Source organism: Haliotis asinina, chromosome 14, assembly GCF_037392515.1.
Source record: "Haliotis asinina isolate JCU_RB_2024 chromosome 14, JCU_Hal_asi_v2, whole genome shotgun sequence".
Lineage (NCBI taxonomy): Eukaryota > Metazoa > Mollusca > Gastropoda > Lepetellida > Haliotidae > Haliotis > Haliotis asinina.
In genome coordinates, this window is record NC_090293.1 from 6,485,465 (window position 1) to 6,505,761 (window position 20,297).

The 20,297-nt window shown below is 40.8% G+C and overlaps 1 protein-coding gene across 1 annotated transcript; it reads left to right on the forward strand.

Annotated features, from left to right (window-relative positions):
* Positions 1-7,975: 7,975 nt before the first annotated feature.
* LOC137262044 (dentin sialophosphoprotein-like) lies at positions 7,976-19,326 on the forward strand. The gene is made up of 3 exons (XM_067799835.1): positions 7,976-8,138; positions 15,024-15,068; positions 17,360-19,326. The coding sequence occupies exons 1-3, from the start codon at positions 7,976-7,978 to the stop codon at positions 19,324-19,326; spliced, it is 2,175 nt and encodes a 724-aa protein (XP_067655936.1).
* The last annotated feature ends 971 nt before the right edge of the window (positions 19,327-20,297 follow it).

Below are 20,297 nucleotides of genomic sequence, written 5' to 3' on the forward strand. Positions count from 1 at the left end.
ATGAGCCCGGTTCTACCAGTCGGCTGGTCCTACCGAGCCCTGTGCATGCTACTTGGGGTCTTGGTCAAATCACTTACGGACCTGCACTGTATATGTTACATCGCCTTAGATGAAAACGTAATTACCTAGAGTCTTCATACCCTGAAGATGATGGCTCATGAGTCAGTCTGGTAGATCTATTGATCTTGCATTGGTACTTCTGCTGGAGTATATCATCCCAGTATCCTTGGTACTGCTCGCTGGAAGCCCGCTGGCATATAGCATTGTCTTCATGATACTCCGTGGTGGATGGGGAGCTGGGATGGTGATCCTTTATTACCTTACCATGATGCCACCATAACAACTCAAACGTACTTTTGATGATAGTGCATCGTCTGATGATGATACCGTCTTAAAAATCAATGTGACCATTGGTCTCGATTTTTGGTGATTTCTTCTCCGGATAATGAAATATCCGGATAATGATCAAGAAATCTGAACTTCAATCTCTACATGACTAATTCCCTCAACCCTGCATACTAATGAGGGAATTGAATGGACATAATCCTTTAATGGGAAGTAATGCAAACCTTCTGCGTGAATTTCCATGGTTAGTTAATGATGATTTATGTGGAAGTGAGAACTCTCCTACATTTCAAACAGTCACTACCCCGTCTGATGTTCCACCCTTATCAAGGTTGATTTTTTCAAATGCTAACTGGTATAAATTCACTTTATTATGTATTGAGAAATTCATTCAGTTGTTTTCAGATGAACTGAATGCTATGGCTACCGATTCCATTCCTAAGTCCTCTACAAATCTACACATTCGTAAGGCATAGTTTGATGGCGATTGCAAACAGGCTAAAAGTTGCAAATGTTTTGAATGTAGTTAATGTTAGGTCAACTTGTGGCCTAACCAGCTGCCAAGGAGGAGAAAAAAGAAGTCGAGGAGGAGCGATATTTGTCAGCAATAATTGACTAAATGCTGTGCCCAAGAAGTGGAACAAGGTAAGATCTTTTGTAAAGATAGCTTTATACGGTACTGGTGAAGAGAAGGCTCACAGACCTTGACATACAGACAGTCAACAGGCGAAATTCTGAAGGACCCAAGACAAAGTCTAAGTTATGTACAGTTGGATACTTGAGGAAATATTTTTTCGCTTTGTACCTAGTTTTTTTTCTAATGCATAGCCCTGTTAAACTTACTACTAATCTTCAGGCTGTTGCAGTTCAGCTAACTTGCATTTACTGTCTGCTCTCTATATACTAGTATCCCTCACAAGAGTATTCCATCACAAGAAATACGTATTTTAAATCACGAACTATCAATGGTCTTTTCAATGACGTTAGTTCTCATTTAATTATTGCAGTTTGAAAGGATTTAGATTTGTTAAATTTGTAAATAATTACTGTTTTATTATTGCTAGTTAAGATCGGTAACTGAGATTGTTATTATACCCTTAAAGGGGTAGAAGTATTGTAAAATTATTGTCTTTATGAGAGGGTATGTAAGTCCCAACACATTTAAAGTAAATTTAAACTTGCCACCTTGCTAACTGTAGCATATGTGTGCTTTTCTGGCAAGATTTGTGTCTTATCACCAATGGCTGAATGGATGGTGTAAATCCAGCTAGGGTCCATGCGGGTATATTATTCGTACTGTATGTCCCCATGGTCTCTAGTTGTTGGTGATCTATAGCCCGTATTTCATACTGTATTGTGTTCGTATTTACAATGTTTTATTCTTATATCCTAGTTTTATGTTCATGCCTGTGATAGTCTAGTGGTATTACTGTCCTTCGATGACAGGTTTTAACGTACATGAGGATTTGGAGAGGACTACATGTATTTTGAGATGTTCATCAGAGAAACATTTGATAAGGTCAGTAGCATTAATACAAATATCAGGTGTTAGTTCATTTGTACAGAAGTATCATACAAATGTCAGTTAGCCTTAGTGAAGTACCATGTTGATGATGGAGTAACATCTGATGTACACAGATTTTTGTATAGTAGAGAAGTGGTCACTTCGGCACAGGTCACCTTGAACTGATCCCTAAAATTCACGTAGTAAATTGGAATCTACAAGTGACAAGTCCAGACAAGAGTAAGTTCCAGTTCCGGGATGAAGATAAGTGGGTTAACCATCATAAAAACGCATAAATCATTTTTTAGAGAAACTCCTCTAGGGTTTTACCCTTTGTATTGCTGTTATTACTGCCTCAAAGTGGGTTATGGCCATCTAAATCTCCCATGATGACACAGGGCGTAGGTAACTGGTCATATAATGCTTGAACATGAACCTGTCGGAGACAAAACGACGATGGAGTATATAAAGAACACAGCGTAAAAACAATATTTATATACCATGAGGACAAACATATCTGGATTCATATTTTTCATTCGATGCCCCAGGGCAAAGTATCACTTTACGAGGTGTTCCATGTCAAGCCTCGATTTCGAAGGGAACTACTCTTTTCATTCATGAAATTTTTCTATGCTCTTTTACGTTCATTCAGACTGGCATTTCGGAGAAAACGTCAGCTCGAGCTTCGCTTGCAATGTTGTTGTTATTAAAACATGGTTGTGCATTTGAGTATATGTTTCAAGAAAATACATACTTAAAACCAATTAAAACTCATTTCCACTTACATACTTGTTACATTAGGTGATTAACCTGCTGACGACAAGGTAAACATACAATATGGCTGCCCTATTGTTTTACCGCTGTAAATCAGTGTCAATGATCATGTACAGATCGATTATATGTTAGCTGAAATAGTAGAATGTGTAATCCAGCTGCTTGAGCCATTTCGTGTGTATAATGTTCGAGTGGAAAATGAGAGTGTGAAACAAGTTTAAACACCAACTTGGACTTCTTCCGGCGGTTGTCTCTCTTTCACGTGCGCCTCCCAGAGTGATAGTTGGTATGTGAAGGTGCCATGTGTTCCACCGGGGACGTCAGACTTGTGACGTCAAAAGTGTGACATGACGTAATTATTCTGGCTCAGGTACTGCCTTGTGTTCACTTTGCTTAACATTCTAAAGTTGCTATTTCAAGCACTTTTCGTGTTCAAACGTGAGCGAGTAAGTGGTTTAAAATACAATTTTAAAGTCGCTTTTGCAATACCTTCAAATTAACTTTACAATACTTCAGCCCCCTTTGAAGGTACAGCCACGAAAATCTCAGTTACAAATCTAAATTACCAATAATAAAATATTTATCCATTTACAGACTACTCATCAAAATTTGTCTAATAATTCTATATCTATTAAAATTCAATAATTAAATGATAATGAACAATTGTCATTATTATAGAAGGCCCTTCGATGTTTTGACAGTAAAATATTCATCCCTTGTGATGTAGAAATAGTTCGGATGTTGTTCCACGATATTGATCCTGGTATAGCAAAGGTATACATCTGCCCGTAACATTGACCAAGCGCTGAGACCCTTTGTCGTGCCACATTTTTGTCGTCATGGAAACCACGTTTTCCAGCAGGACAACGCGCGTGCCCATACTGTCCGCTAACACGGCATACAAACTCTTCAAAGACCTGCCCTCAGTCCAGACTTAAACCTGATAGAACACTTGTGGGGCGAGATTCAGAGGAGGCTCAATGATGTGCGACCAAGGTCGGAAACTGCAGCTGAACTCTCTCAGGTGTATCGCCGAGTCTGGGCGCAATTTCATATGGCCTTCATCAACCGTCTCATCCACTCCATGTACAGACGATGTTGTCAACGCTGTTGTCAACGCTGTTGTCAACGCCCAAGGAGGTCATGCATGTTATTGACTTTCGGATCGCACTGTCATCATTTTGACTTGTAACTGTCTGAAATTTACCTTTAAGTATTGATGATCAATAACTATAATTTTCAAATCTTTCCGGCAATTATTATGTTATTTTCATGTGTTTGAATTAAATAATTTCAAAAAGGGCGTAAAGGTCTTTTTGCGGTTCAGTATATGTTTATGACACTCGTGCTTAAATGTCTGTATAGTCCTCGCTTTTTTTCTTGAATGACACCCAGCCTCACTGTAACAGAACATCCTCCTGTAGCTCAATCACCCAGAGGAGAAAAGTGATGGTAAGAATCATGATAAAAATGTATCTCAAATCGAAATGATCTGTAGCTTGAAGGAACGTTTCCCGTAAGCAAAATACTGATGGTTTTAGATCTGGTTTTAATGGCTGAAGATCATTTAAAATGTTGCGAAATCCTCTGCTTGTCCATTAAACAGGTTGAAGGCTGTTGACAGCGATGGAGACATTTCCATATCCAAAGGTTCATAGGAATGATGAAACTCTACATGGTATGACAAAGGCACTTCCAGATGTATGAGTGCCTTTGAGTTCGTCTTTCGCGAAGATTCTGTCTCCTCTCTGGACGAACGGTGAACTAGACGAAAGTTCACACTGAGGCTGTGACTCAGATTCTCTTTCTGCTTCAAGTTGGGGTAACTGACAGGTTAACGGTATACCAGTCTGCGGTGCAGATGAAGGTGATTTAGATTCCTTGTCCTTGTTTAGATGAGGTAACGGCAGAGTATGCTTTTGGTTTGACAGTATGTGGAGGTTGTTCATGAACAAAAAAGATGTTACGGGTATATTTGCCCTTCAAAATCTCGTTCCTTTCTCAAAAACAGGACATGATTTAGAGGATGACATATGTGTACCATTGCACTTTGCACTTCTGACTTTGACTTCTCCTCTGCTTTCCTTGCTGTAATGATATTTGTCTGGAACGGGAGCAGACTTACAGGATTTGGGCCCGTGTCCAAACTGTTGACACTTAAAACATCGGAGCGGATTTGGTATATACACATCAACTCCGGTGTTAAGATATGCAGCTTTGATGGAGGCCTCGAAAGAGCATATCTGCTATGGTCTTTTCTAGTGACAGATGTCACTCCCTGAGATTTCAGTTCATGTGTAATTTCGTCTTCTGACATGTCGACAGACGTTTAGCCCTGTCGTGGATGATAGCCCTGCATGAACGACTTGTGCACAGAGACAGCAGCTGGAGTATTTGCAACATGTTGAGCTTTCGGTAAATTCTTGGACGGTTGTCGTCGGGCACATTCTGTTAAAAGAGAGCTTGACCTAAGACGAGTTACGTTCTCCACGTCACATCAAATATCTTCAGCTGCTTCAGATTCTGCAAATGGATTTAGAATGAGAGGAAGACCACCAATGACTTCTATAAATTATAAACGTGGCATTGATGAGTAACATTAGTAGAAGATTCATTATCTAAAGATGAAACAGCATCTGTCTCCCAAAGTCTTCTCTTGTTTTTACTGCGATTCCTGTAGCCATAATGAGAGAAGCAAATTCGACATCCCTGGTCCCCACCCACCATGGAGTGTCAAGAAGAACGGCGTCAAAGTGGAAATCCAAACACAAGTGTTACAGGATGTAATACTCCAGCAATGCAGACACAGGCAGCTAATGTAGCCAAACCGAATGAAAGCGAGGCTGGTTGCGCCCATGACAGTTTTCTGTAGACAATTAGAACCCGGAGGTCAGTAAAGCCAGACTGGCCTTCTGGGACAGGTCTCTAGGCAATAAGATATTGTCGTAACTGGAGTTTGGGTGTTAGTAAACCCCATTACCAGTTACTTGTTCCGATGGCCGCTCGCATTGTAGGGGATGATGTCAGCTCTGGTTGCACACTCTCTTGGCCCGTCCGGGCTGCAACATCTAGGAATGAGTGGTCTGACGACCGGGACTCCTCACTAACACATAGCATTCATGTACTGGCCCTCTGGCATACCAGGAATCACTCACCACACGGTTCTATACTCACATAGGTTTACACTCCTCCTCCGAATGTATTCTGTTCTGTTGCTTGACGTTTTTTCCCAGTTTCCTATCCCTTAATATAATACCCAGTAGTAAAAGCATTGGTGCTATGACAAATCTCAATAACGAATGTGTAATACGTTTCTTGTATATGGATCCAATTTTCACCTTCTAACAATATCATGAATATTTTTAAGGTAGAGTGGCCACAACCAAATAACGTATCAAATATGTGCCATAGGCCTGGCGTGACCAACCGGTCCTAGGGTCATCAGTGCAGTGCTGTGGACAAAATATACCCCCAGGTCCACAACGAGGCTTGAAGAGCGCTTAGCCTTACCCAACACCCAACACGAGGAGGTCTCTCTTCATGAGTGCCAGATACTTTTGAAAACATGGGGTAAAGATCTTGACTTTTACCAGCATGCTTTAAATACGATGGAGAGAGCCCCCTTTAAATGGTGCATTTGCTTGGATACAGATTAAGAGCTTTTGGGGTCCAACATTAAAGTGTATCAGGACTGAAATATTTAAACGTCTAAAATCTTGTTTCGTTTAACTATTACTCGTTTACATGCAACTTTGTTCAGCGACGTTTACACTGATATTAACAACAACACGTAATTGATTACTGAACTGAACTGAACTTTATTTACACGCCGTCTCGTTCTTCGGAATTAGAGGTACCTGTTTATACCATTATGTAAAACTTATACATGTTATGTACATGTATGATAGAGTGGTATTTTATGCATAGTTCATGGTTGCAAGAATAAACTATGTCTGTACATGCATTTAATCATTTAAATAACTCATGCGATATTGTTTATATTTTTAGGCCGTTGCTTAAAATGAGATATTATTAATTAATTTTGGAAAATACATGTATTGCTAATTTCCTTATTGTTACAATTTCATTACAGTGAAGGTGGCGTAGTCACGGTGACCATATTTCCCGCATCCTTGATGTTCACGTTTTTTGTGTGTTCCGCTCAGATTACGAGTAAATTGTAACCAGACTTAATTTTATTTTAGGATTTAATCAATGTGAAATTTGTTACAATTACTATTTCAATGCGCGAAATTTGATTTAGTATTTTCCTAGGTATCATTTTGTACGGTTGAGAATTTACCGTGACAACAATGTAAGAAATCCCCTTGTGAACCAGCAAAACAGAACAGAGACAGTTCGTTTACGTTCAAATTCTGTATCATGCAACGACAGCAAGGTATGCAAAGTCAATATAACAATGCTGATTCCAGATAATACGGAGAGGTGCAGAATTCGGAATCTATTCCAATCAGAAGGGGAAGTTTCCAGGGGGACTCCTTCAGTCCTTTGCTTTTTTGTCTGTCTCTAAATCCTTTGGGTTTTCTGCTCAACGGGGAGGAAGGTTACCATCCCGGACCTCCTCAGCACAGATCCCCAACACCTCTTACTCATCTCCTCTATATGGATGACATCGGGCTCCTTGCCAAAGGAGATACCAATTTAAAAGAACAGGTTCTCCTTGTCGAGTCCTTCTCTAATGATATTGGCATGACTTTTGGACTCGACAAATGTAATACTCTTCATCTCAAACGTGGCAAGGTAACTAATGATGGATCGGTCAAGTTACAAGGGGGAGGAGTTATTGAGCATCTCGTGGAAGATCAGGTCTACACCTATCTTGGAATGCAAGTTCGAGACTAGCTCCAGAATGCCCAGATTCAAGATAAACTTCGGGCCGAGTATAAATCTCGTTTAAAGAAAATCTGGAACTCAGAGTTAAATGCTTGAAACAAGATCAAAGCCACCAATACCTTTGCTGTGCCAGTCCTTTCCTATTCCTTTGGAGTAGTTGACTGGACAAAACAAGACATCCAGAGTCTTGACCGCCTAACTAGGAGGATCATGTTTGATAACAGAGCACACCACCCTCGTTCCTCTCTTAATCGTTTATACATGCCAATCAATTCGGGAGGTCGGGGTTTGATTAATGTGGAAGCTCTTCATGATAGAATTCTGTTGTGCACTTTTGCACATATTTATTTATCGGATGATCCTCTGGTGATGCATGTCAAGACTCACCATGAAAGCAAGGAATTCCACAGCTATTTTAAGCGTGCCAAGGTTGTTGGACACAATCTGAAATTTGAAGTTGATTTTGTTGATGGTGATGTACTGCTGGACGGTACAGCAATGGGAGTAAAACAGGTGAAGTCCTTTACCAAGTCTGCCCAGAGTCGGTCCTTTGTGGAGAAGCTTTCTGAGAAGCCATTGCATCGCGTGTACATACAGTGTGCGGAACAGAACAGCAATCCAACCGACTCCTTCGCCTGGATGAAGTCGGCTGGTCTCAAATGTGAAACTAAGGGCTTCCTTTTTGCTGCTCAGGACCAGTCACTTCCCACTCGCAGTCGCCAGAATGTTATTCTTAAAGAAAATATCAATATGAAATGTCGTCTTTGCAATGAATTCACAGAGACTGTCCAGCACCTTGTCAGTGGATGCCCCTCCTTGGCACAAACAGCATATCTTAAAAGACATGATGGCATGACTCGCTGCTTTTACTATCGTCTCCGCCATGCTTGTGGCTTTGACCCCGAGGTCCATCCATGGTACGACCCTGAACATGTCCACGGCGTCCTGGAAAATGATGCTTTTAAACTTCTCTGGAATAGGCCAATATCCAGTCTGAGACGAATTCCAGCCAACAAACCTGATCTTGTTCTTTTTGATAAAACTAATGAAATTATTTATATCATTGAATTTTCTGTCCCTTTTGACAGCAATGTGATTGGCAAGATTCAGGAAAAGCATGATAAATATGTGGACCTCGCCTTTGAAATGTCTCGCCTGCATCCCAAGTACACTGTCGTCAGGCTCCCCATTGTTCTCGGTGCCCTTGGTTTGGTACCTCCTGATCTCTTGACGCAGATCAGGAGAATGCCCGGGTTCTCCACCGGGAGCACAGCCCTTCTGACAATCTGGGTAATGCAGAAGGCTGCAGTGTTGGGGAGCCTCCATATTCTCCGAAAAGTTTTTGGTGGGTTCAGCTAGGCAGTGTTTTCTGGGAGAAGTCCCATTCGCTGTCTGGGCTGCGTGCAGAGGGGGTGAGGGCCCTGAGCTGATGATGAGCTTTACCAGCGTGACTGTGCCAGGATCACCCGAACCCTCTCTGCTGCATTTCATTTCTAATCTGTAAAACATAATAATAATAATGCCCGGGTTCTCCACCGGGAGCAGGATCGAGCCCCAATAGATTTCAGCTTATATACTGGTACAGTCAAGAGCAGTTGATCAGCTGATCGGAGATTTCTAGAGGGCTTGTAGTGGGCAAACATGTCCTGAAGATAGACAGGGGCAGTGTTTTGAAAAGACTTGTAGACTAAAGAAAGGATCTTAAAGTCAATCCTTTCACAGATCCTGAGCCAGTGCAGTGACTATAGAGCTGGGGAGATGTGAGAATGGAGCTTAGTCCTGGTTATTATACGGGCAGCCCTGCTCTGTATCCTCTGCAGTCTGTTCAGCTGATCTCCTGATATTCCCACCAGTAAGCTGTTACAGTAATCCAGACGAGAAAGTATGAGCGATCTAGCCAGAGTGGCTGTGGTTTCAGATGTAATAAGATGACGGATTGATCCTATGTTTCTCAAATGAAAGTGACATACTTTGCAGAGATGGTCCACTTGCTTATCCATAGTAAGAGAAGAGTCAATAAAAACACCAAGATTTTTACATGAGGCGTGAAAGGTATGACAGACTGTCCAATTTGCCGGTGGGTTTGCCGGGATTTTTGCTGTCTAGAAGGTGGGGCGATGATGATGGCCTCTGTCTTTTCGTCATTTAATTTAAGCATGTTGGTTCACATCCAGGATTTGACATTGTTGAGACAACTTTCCATGTTATGCAAAGATTCCATCTGACTTGCTAAGGTGGGTCTGAAACTGTCTACCAGCTGCGAGTCATCGGCATAGAAATTCGAGCCACGCTTTTCTGATATCAAGTGTCCCTAAGGTCTTGTGTACATGGGGAAAAGGATCGGACCTAGCACGGACCCTTGAGGGACACCACAGGCCAGAACTTCACTGCGGGACATAGCTTTATTTATTTGGGCAAACTGTTTCCTATCTGAAAGGTATGATGAACACCACTCCAGGACAGTGGCGTTCAAGCATAGTCATGTTCCAAACGACTCAGCAGCATTGCGTGGTCGATGGTGTCGAAAGCGGCTGATACGTCTAACAGGACTAACATGGCGATGTCTCCAGAATCAACAGACATTTTTATGTTATTCATAACACAGTTTAGAGCCGTCTCAGTGCTGTGTGCCACTCTATATGCGGAATGATAGTTGTCCATCAGATTAGACTTTTGAAGATGTTCCACGAGCTGTGCTTTAACAACTTGTTCTAGAATCTTTGACATGAATGTCAGGTTGGATACCGGGCGGTAGTTGCTCAAGGTCTGAGCGTCAAGAGCTGGTTTCTTGATTTGTGGCTTGATAGCTGGTGTTTACAATCTTTGTTATCACGGGAAGAAACACGTCCACTAATCCAAAGAGGAATTTTGTGGGTAGTGGGTCTAGCGAGCAAGATGTTGGTTTAGATGAAGTGATTAGTCTCTTTAATTGCAGTTCCGAGACTGGGGTGAAAGAAGAAAATTGGGTTCCCGTGAAGTTTGTATAAGAACCAGTAACACACACGAACCCCATACCATGGCGTATCTTTGATATTTTCTCTGAGAAATACGTATTAAAGTTGTTTGCCAGGGTTGTATCAGTACCATGTGGCAAAGTGACATCCGCCTTCTTGCCGATCAACTTGTTAAGCGTGGAAAACAAGAGCTTAGGATTATCACTGTTAGTGTTAATTTCTTGAATAATGTAATCTGATCTAGCCTTTCTGATACATCTGTTTACTTCATTCCGTGCAGAGTTGTACATCTGGCGGTGGACTTCAAGTCGTGACTTACGCCAGCATCGCTCCTCAGCACGCCTCTTTCTCTTTGCGTTTCTGACCTCTGAACAGTACCAAGGTGCTGTATCTTGAGGACGAATTAGCTTGATTTTGATTGGTGCATGCTTATTCAGTAGGTCAAGCAATGTTTTATCAAAACATTCATGTTCATTAACATAATAAGGAGGAGAACGAAGGAGTGTTGATGCCTTCAGATCATTTATGAAATGCTGAATATTAATGGACTTCAGATTCCGGATCTGAGCTTCCTTGTTGATGACGAGGGGTCTGCTAAAGTTAAGATGACACGTGATCATAAAATGGTCCGACATCTGTCGATCATCGACTGAGACTCCAAGAATAGTATTATCATCTCTAGACACTATCCAGTCAAGAACGTGGCCAGATTTGTTGCTTTAAGGCATGAGAGTCAAGAACTGCACACATCTTTTTTGTCAGTTTATTTTCTTTTTGGTCAAGCTGGACATTGAAGTCTCCCAGAATCAGATAGGTTCCAGTCTTGCCATCTAAATAATCACACTGTGATGAAAACTCTGTATGAAAATCTGAGTTTTTTCAGATTATTTCCTTTTGAGGGTGGGGGTCTATATAGACAGACAGTCTTCAGTGTCTTTTTCCCGAAGCTGATGACAGCCACCATGTACTCAAAAGTGACGAATCTATCAGTCAGTTTAGAGAAACTGATAACCATGTCCTTCTTATATATCATAGCTATACCTCCGCCTCTACCACTAATTCGGGGTACGTGGTGAAGTTTGTAACCAATTGGTGTGATCTCAGAGCATTTTGATGCATCTCCAATTACTGACAACCAAGTTTCAGTTAAGAAAAGAATGTCAATGTTTGATTCTATGATGTATAATCTATAATTTCAACAGTTTTATTTCTAGCAGACTGAGTATTCCATAAGCTTGTCTTCAGACTATCAAGTTATGTCCTGTCATTAACCGTTTGTGATGTATGATCATCAGGGTACTCACTTTAAATCTCACCAGCAGACCATAATGCTTTTTGTTTACGTTTGCCACCTCTACAGCCTCTATTTGTGGGTTTAATCTCACTGATGTTCAAACTTCTCATGTGACGCAACAACTCTGGCTGAATCCATTGTGTGTTTGATTGAAGAGAGCCAGAGTCAATCAGCTGGTTTCTGCTGTAGGAGAGTTGGCTAACACCCATAGTGATCCTGCTGGTATGTGGGCTTGGCTCACTGATTGATGAACAATTGCTGTCCACTGCAGTAGTATCAATATAGATGAGATTGCAAAATGTTAATGTCAGCAAAGTCAACATTTTGCATCAATCTTGGACTTCAAAAACATCATACGAAGATTCTCCAGAACATGACCCAACTGCTGTGCAGTTTTCATAGACATGGACTTGATAGAACAGGGGAAATTTGTGAGAGCTCAAGTTGATTGCTGCCTGCGAGGCGTACACTTGGCTTACATTTCACAGATACAATTCAAGACAGACAAAATCTAAGTCAGTGGGTCACAAAATACAATATAGCAAACTCACCAAAGTCTTGGCGTGAGAGAGAATCAAGTATGGCCGAATGTCAACACAGCGATCGGTGCGACAGCAGATAATGTAGATTCAGGCGTTGACGGGATTTCAAGTGTTGGCGGTAACTCCAGTAAATATGAATGAATGTCAGTGTGAGTGTCACCCTCAACTCGGCAACCAGCCTTTATATATATAAACTAAGTCATTCCCGAAAGTTCGGGCACAAATGAACATCGTCAACACTGTAGATTGTCCTAGATTAAGTCTCCCGGAAGTAAACACATCGAAAACCAGGAACAGATAAATTCCGGAAAACCAGAATGCTAAAAGTGTTGACCAGTTATTAAAACGAAATGTTACCCACCATAGCTATCATTCACAACACTAAATGTTGTGACCCAATAATAATAATTACTTAATTAATAACAAAAATCTACAGAAAATACACACTCGTAACAATGTAAAGAAAGAGTGATGGTGTTTAATAATGGTCCATTTGGCTGAAATGCAGTGTAACTCGAAAGCCAATAAGCATAACATACTCAGTGAAACGCTGATCATAATCGGAACATCATACCAACTATGTTATGTTTTCGAGCTAGACTGCAATTCATCGGCCCGGACTATCATGCTCATGTGTATATATTTGTTAGCTTAATGTTGCTATTTTCCGACTTTTCTGACACTCAGACATCTATGGAGTAAGAAAATAAATGAAGGAGCTTTCTTTGGTTCATGCAATTTTTCATTTCGCAAAATGAAAGGAAATGTGTACCAGCTAACATGTGTTAAGGGGACTGTGCCACCAAATTACGAGGTAGGGAAACAGGACAAGCATCCGAAATGAATTACCTGACTCCGACAACATTTCATCTGTGTATTTCAGAGACGTGTGACAAAACTAGCCAATTAATGGCAGGTAATGAAACATTAGCCATGTAAACGCCTTTCTATCCAAAACAGAATCCATAACATCATTAATACGAATACTAAATATTTGGTAATACTAATCACTGCACGGCCAACATCTGTATGGACTCAAGTATAAATGATGGATGACAGGATATATAAGCATGATGAGATTGCACCATAACTAGCCTGACTTGAATCAGGGATTTTACTGGTGATTCATTAAAAAAATTCAAACCCATACGCCCAGCCATGCAGACGTTTTTGCAAGGTGACATTAATACACACACATATATATCGGTGTTTTAGTGCACCCTGTACAATGATTTGAACATATGACCATATCATACCCTTTACTACAAGCTGTCTAGTTAACACTGCCCGTTCCCCTTGGTTCACGTCTTCACATTGGAAAGCGATGACTGTACCAGAAAGGACCGCCCCTTCAGCGTGATAGACGGCGGAGCTGAATGTCACTCTCCCCATGTCATTCCACGACGTAATATTTAAGAGATATGGGTATATGTCATTTGTTGTTGGTATAAAAATCGGACATCCAACCTGTCTGCGTCAGAAGCTTCCACGTTTTTTTTTGAGAGGATTTTTCGAGAACTTCGGTTTCTAGACCATGAGGACCAAAGTTGCGTTATCCTTTCTGTTGCTGACATGTAAGTACATATGATATCTATACTACTACCAGTGCATCACAATGTTTATATTTCCAAAACGTTTGGTAAATTTAGTTCTAATCGGAGAATTTTTGTTATTTTAAATATTGGTTAAAATGGCCAGCGGTTGAAGGGATGGTGTAAATACAGCTAGGATCCAAGCTGGCAGCAAAAGCACTGTAAGCTTAGCCGATCTGTTGTGATTTACCTTCAGTTGTTGATAGCCTATAGCCTGCTTTTATATTGGTCTGTCTTCTGTAGTTAATTTGTTTTAGATTTGATAACTAGTGTTATGTTTCTGTCTCTGGGCTTCCTTGTTGTTTAACTGACCTTGGCTGACATTGGTTTTTGTTGTTGTTTTTTTAAAAAAAAAAATACCTTTTCATTATTAGTATTCATCTATAACTTGATGTAGTCACGATTTAGTCATTTATGCCAAAATGACTTTAAATTGTAACTTACTCACTAACTCAATGGTTTACGTAATCATGTGACTGTACATGTAACAGAGCGGTCTTGAGCGCTACAATGTGCAGCGTTGGTCGGGTCCCGTGACGGGTCAGAAACAAGGTTGGACACTGACAAGAGAATCAGTCAAGAAACGTTTAATATGGCGAGCTACATTATTAGAAGTTAGTGAATAACAATAAAGACACAACATTTAATGGTTTCAAATTGGTATTCTCATATGATGTTCAAGCAAGAGAGACAATAAGTAAAAGGATCCAAACCGAAACGTCGCATTAGAACTGGATTCAGAATTTGTCATCCATTAAGCATCTTGCTTGTATTAGTAGATCAGTGTTCAAACACGTTTTCCCCCAACTGTTTATGTGAAAATTCCTTTTCACTTTACATCTTCCCCCGACTAATTTTCAAACATTTTTGTTATACTGTACATGTATAGTAACATGAATCCTTTTTTTCATTATTCAAACGATTATTCCTTTATGCTCTGATGATGGAGCAATGGACATGTCTTCCCCAACTATCTTAACGACAATCTCATCATACGTTACGTCTGTGGTAATGAACATGTTTCCCCAAATATTTCAAAGATACTCCCGTCATAAAGGTGCGTCAGCAGTTGCAAGCAAGTTCTCACCTTTAATTATGTTCATATGTGAAAATTAATGTGGACGTTGTTTATAAACTATATCATCATCACCTTGACATTTGCAGATGTGGCTCTTGTGGACGGCTTCAGTTACCAAAGGCCGTTTCGAGGTGAGTACTTTGTTTTAAACAGAAATTTCTGAAAAAGATTTCATTTTAAAATGACTACATGTGATCAGGTCTTTTCTGGTTCTTGGATGAATTTCTGACAAGAAATATATAAATCAATGCAAAGACAGTCAGATGTGTTTTTGAATTTTTGAATGAGAGGTGCACTTTCTTTACTTCAATGACGCCATTTTTCATCTGTAGGGCTAAAGGTAAAGCTAGGGGTTTTAAGCATGTTTGTTTCCTCTTTTTGAGGATAGTGTACATGAGCACTTCCCTGACGCAAGTTGACATTTGAAACACTGAAAAAATGGGCACAATACGTTAGTATTAGAACGAAACATTCAAGAATTTAACCATTTCCCCTCAATTTAGCTGTGTATTTGAACATGTCAAAAGTGTGTGAAAGAAAACTCTAAGCTTGATACTTTTGTTTTGTGCTTTATACCAATAACAATTTCACCTTCCAAATGGCTTTAACGGCTGATGGGATTCCTTGGTTTCTAGGAAATACCACATCTCGCTAATTGAGAAAATCTCAGTATCATACATTTCACTAAAAGTTTGAGCGTCTAAGAATTGTGGCCCTCTGGTGTTCCTGTCGTAGCAAGTCGAAACTGTGTTCAAGACAATGTCAAACCAATATCACTCACTCACTCACCCAAAGGCATTCAACCTCGAGATATCGACAGAGGCCAATGAACTTCGAACCTTGGTAGTACTCATTTTTTAAAGAAACAGAACGGCCAACTGGATTCCAAAAATTATTCTAAGGTTCTCTGAAAAATGCTTAAAGAATACAGAGTTGTGCAGGTATTTTTTTACTCTAGTTAGTAAAAGAATGTTTTAGAAGCTACACAGAATATAATATGTTCCAGCGCTTACGCTTATGTCGGATTGAATCTTAACAATGGACATTGACCTAACAGCGGGGAGAAAGTATCAGTTTGTGCTCTTAGTAAGATGTTGTAGTTCGCTGATAACAGCAAACAACATTTACGTCCATATTGTTAAATAAAAGACTTCAGATTTTGTATGATAAGAATGGAATAACTAATGAGGCCCACGCAATATAAGAAGTTCCCATCCATAACGTTTGTCACTATTGTACTTTTCCCAACTTCTAAATGACACCCGTAAGGATCTGGACTGCTATTGACCTTCCATGACACATGCTTTCCGTAAGAGACGACTGGTCTGACTTGGTTCTCATGCCATGCTGTTGAGCACTGGAATGTTTGGTTCAGACCCGATTATTTACAGAGGGCCGCTATTTTAACTGAAATATAGCTGAGGGTGGCGTAATGCTAATCTCATTCATTCGAAAACTCAAATAGGTTCTTTTCCAGAAGCGCTATTGTAGGAAGAGGAAGAGATTTTACTGACTCATCATAAATATTTCGGAGGTATTTGACACACTGAGACATGGCGTTCGCCTGCAGTCATTACAAAAAGCTGGGTTCTCTGGCAAGTCATATAATACCGTTGCCCCAATGCCTAACAGTTTGTGTTGAAAAGAAATGAACTCCCATCTTGTTTAAGTTTACTATTCTGGGAAACTTTTCTAATGATGCAGGGAGTGATAAAATAATATATATATACTATTGTCTTTAGAATTGGTGTCCCATATAAATGGCATTATAACGGCAGCCCTGTTGACTCATTGTGTGGAGAAATGCCTGCGCATGTCTAGCATCTCAAGCTTATAAAACTGTTATGAATGGTAACGTGATCTGTTCCAGACACATGTTCAGTGATGGTGCCTATACTTTGCTATAGTTCTAATCGTTGTTTGTGTATTATAGTGAAATATTATAGGATTATAGTAGTGTATTATGCTGTCAACGTAAATTATATATATACCCGGGTAGCTAAATACTGGTATAGACTAAAACACTTGGTTCAGAACTGTTTCCATATCAGCATTACCTGTTGGTAAGATCTTCAGGTTGGGCATAATGTTTTAAGTCAGGAACATTTTTCATTAGTATGGTGTTATAATTGAACATAATTTCCTAAGTCAGTAGATTTGGAATTACAGTGTTGTCTGCCCCAAGTTTTAGCGAAAATCAGTCGACAATTCAAACTTTACCGGTTGATAAGTGTGTATTCTATAAAGAATTTTAAATGTGGAAAGACACCTTTGTAGAGTCGGTTTTCATGCTTACTTACAATGTGTGCCGCCACCTGCTGGTATATCCTCCCGTGACGCTGCTGGAACGTCACTGAGAGTAACTATTTTTGGCCAAGAGGCATTGTTGATATGAACTTAACATTATCTACTTCCTTGGCAGGAACAAACGCTCTTCGCGAAGAAGCTGAAGACGCTGGTTCCACTTTTCAAGCAGAAAACATTTTTCAAGGTTTATTGAACAGAGGACGGGTTCGACCTGAGAGGAGAGGCGGGGATGCATATGATAACGAAGATCTTGAGGACTTCCGTTCCACTTTTCAGAGACAAGGTACTGGTCAAGGTTTAGGTGACAGAGGAAGGGTTCGACCTGAGAGAAAAGGAGTTCGTCCTGAGAGGACAGGAAGGGTTCGACCTGAGAGGACAGGAAGGGTTCGACCCCAGAGGAGAGGCGATGATGCATTTGATAACGACGATGCTGAGGACATCGGTCCATCTTCTCAAACAATACGCCCTGTGCAAGGTTTAGCGGACAGAGGTAGGGTTCAGCCAGAGAGTATAAGACAGGTTAGACCTGAAAGGAGAGGTGGGGCTCAGCCTGACAGGGCAAGAGGGGCTAGACCTGAAAGGAGGGGTGGGGCTCAGCCTGAGAGGACAAGAGGGGTTAAACCTGAAAGGAGGGGTGGGGCTCAGCCTGAGAGGACAAGAGGGGTTAAACCTGAAAAGAGAGGCGATGATACAAATGATAACGACGATACTGAAGATATCGGTCCTACTTCTCAAAGGAAAGGCTCTGGTCAAGGTGTAGTGGACAGCGGAAGAATTCGACCTGAGAGGACAAGAGGGGTTCGACCTGAGAGGACTGGACGGGTTCCACCTGCGAGGACAGAAAGGGTTCGACCTGAGAAGAGAGGAGGGGTTCCACCTGCGAGGACAGGAGGGGTTCGACCTGAGAGAAGAGGAAGTGTTCAACCTGAGAGGGGAGGAGGGGTTCCACCTGAGAGGACTGGACGGGTTCCACCTGCGAGGACAGAAAGGGTTCGACCTGAGAAAAGAGAAAGGGTTCAACCTGAGAGTAGAGGAAGGGTTCCATCCGAGAGGAGAAAAGGGGTTAAGCCTACGAGGACAGGGAGGGTTCAATCGGCGGGGAGAGGTCGTGATATAGCTAATAATGAAGATGCTGAGGACATCGGTTCATTTTATCAAAGAAATGCCATTGGTCAAGGTTTATGGAATAGGTTAAGGGTACGACCCGAGAGGAGAGGCGGTGAAACAACTGACAACGAAGACTATGAGGGAAGGAGGAGAGACGATGATTCTGATGAAGACGAAAATAATGGCAACTACTACTACGATGATGATGATGACGGAGATGATGAGTCAGCTGAAAATGACGGTGTCAGAAGTAATTATGATCATGGTGATGATTCATCTGATGAAGACAATGATAGATCTGATAATGATGACAATGATGATTCAGCTGGTAACGACGACAGAACTGATGATGAAAACAATGATAACGATTCAGCTGATAATGATGACGACAGTGATGATGATTCTAGTGATAATGATGAGGATAATAATGGCAAGGACAATGATCAGCATGTAGACGACGATGATGATGATAACGACGACGATGACGATGTTGATGATGATACAGCCGACAGTAGGGATAGTGATGAGGATGATTCTAGTGATGAGGATAATGATGATGAAGTGGAGGACTACGACAATTATTACAACTATGAAGATAATGATTCATCTGATGAGGACGACTCCAATGATCGAAGAAAGAGAGACACTTACAGACGTGCTGCCGATGATGATGATGATGATGATGATGATGATGATGATGATAATGACGAACGTAGAAGCAGAGACGATGATGCAAGTGATACCAATGATGATGATGATGATGATGATGATGATGATGTTGATCGTAGAAGCGGAAACGATGGTGCAACTGATACCGATGATGATGCAAGTGATCCCGAAGATGATGATGATGGTGATGATGATGATGATGATGATGATGATGATGACGACGAAGATGACAATAGCGATAACGATGTTGTACCTGATAACAGCAGCGATGAACATAAGAGAACTAAATATGAAAGCAGAGGATAAGGGTACGTAACAGTCGTTATAAACTCAAAACACTATTTCAATAAATAAATACAACTGCAACTTAACACAACTTCATTTTCCTTGACGTGGAGCTGAAGTGTGACTGCGGCCCTGTCAATATATTTACTACAAGTGATTACTTGAAATAACGATGTTTGCTTAATCTCTTTTTCCTAGGTTCTCAGTGCTATGTTGAATCGAAGAACATAAGACCAAAGATGGAGAAAAAACATCGTATGGTGGAAGCCTTTTCCTTGACACAAGCCACAGTACCAGCCGCGAGGGATCCAATTCCAATTTTGTGTTCAAATGTAGAATAGGTCGGAAGTAAATCGTCGTTAGACACTGTTTGCAATGTTTTGTTATAATTCTTCAAACACATTAAAGCTAGTTCAGTGAAACACTGCCCTATTGCTCTGTTCGTCATCAATCAGGGTCTTAAGGAACCAGTAAATATTAGGGCCGGCGGTTTTATCAGAGACAGTCTTTGCTATCATGGCCTAAGTTTTCTCCAAAGTTCTCTTCATCGCACGGTTGGGTTATCTTTGTTTACATTTTCATTGTTAAGGCTTGCACAACATATTTCAGCTGCATCACGATTTTAGCTTTCTATCGGGGAGAGCCTGAGGTGTTCCAGGCTTCAGCTTGTCACCTTTTTCTTGAACTTTAAACTGATGCTTTCTGAAGACACCTCAGAGCGGAAAATGAAAATCGAGTGTACACTGGTGCATTGATCAGCGTAATATCACCGTGAAATGCATGCGGGATATGTATAAATATAGCGCAATATATATTTCCTTATCACTCGGGAGATCGATTTGGAAATGGCGATTGAATGACTTCAAATGAGTGAGTGAGTGAGTGAGTGAGTGAAATGACTTCAGTGCCACTGTGTTCCGTGTTATATCACTGCGTGTCAGCTCCAATTCTCACTCAGAATGACAAGCCTTTATGAATGATCAACCTCGTTC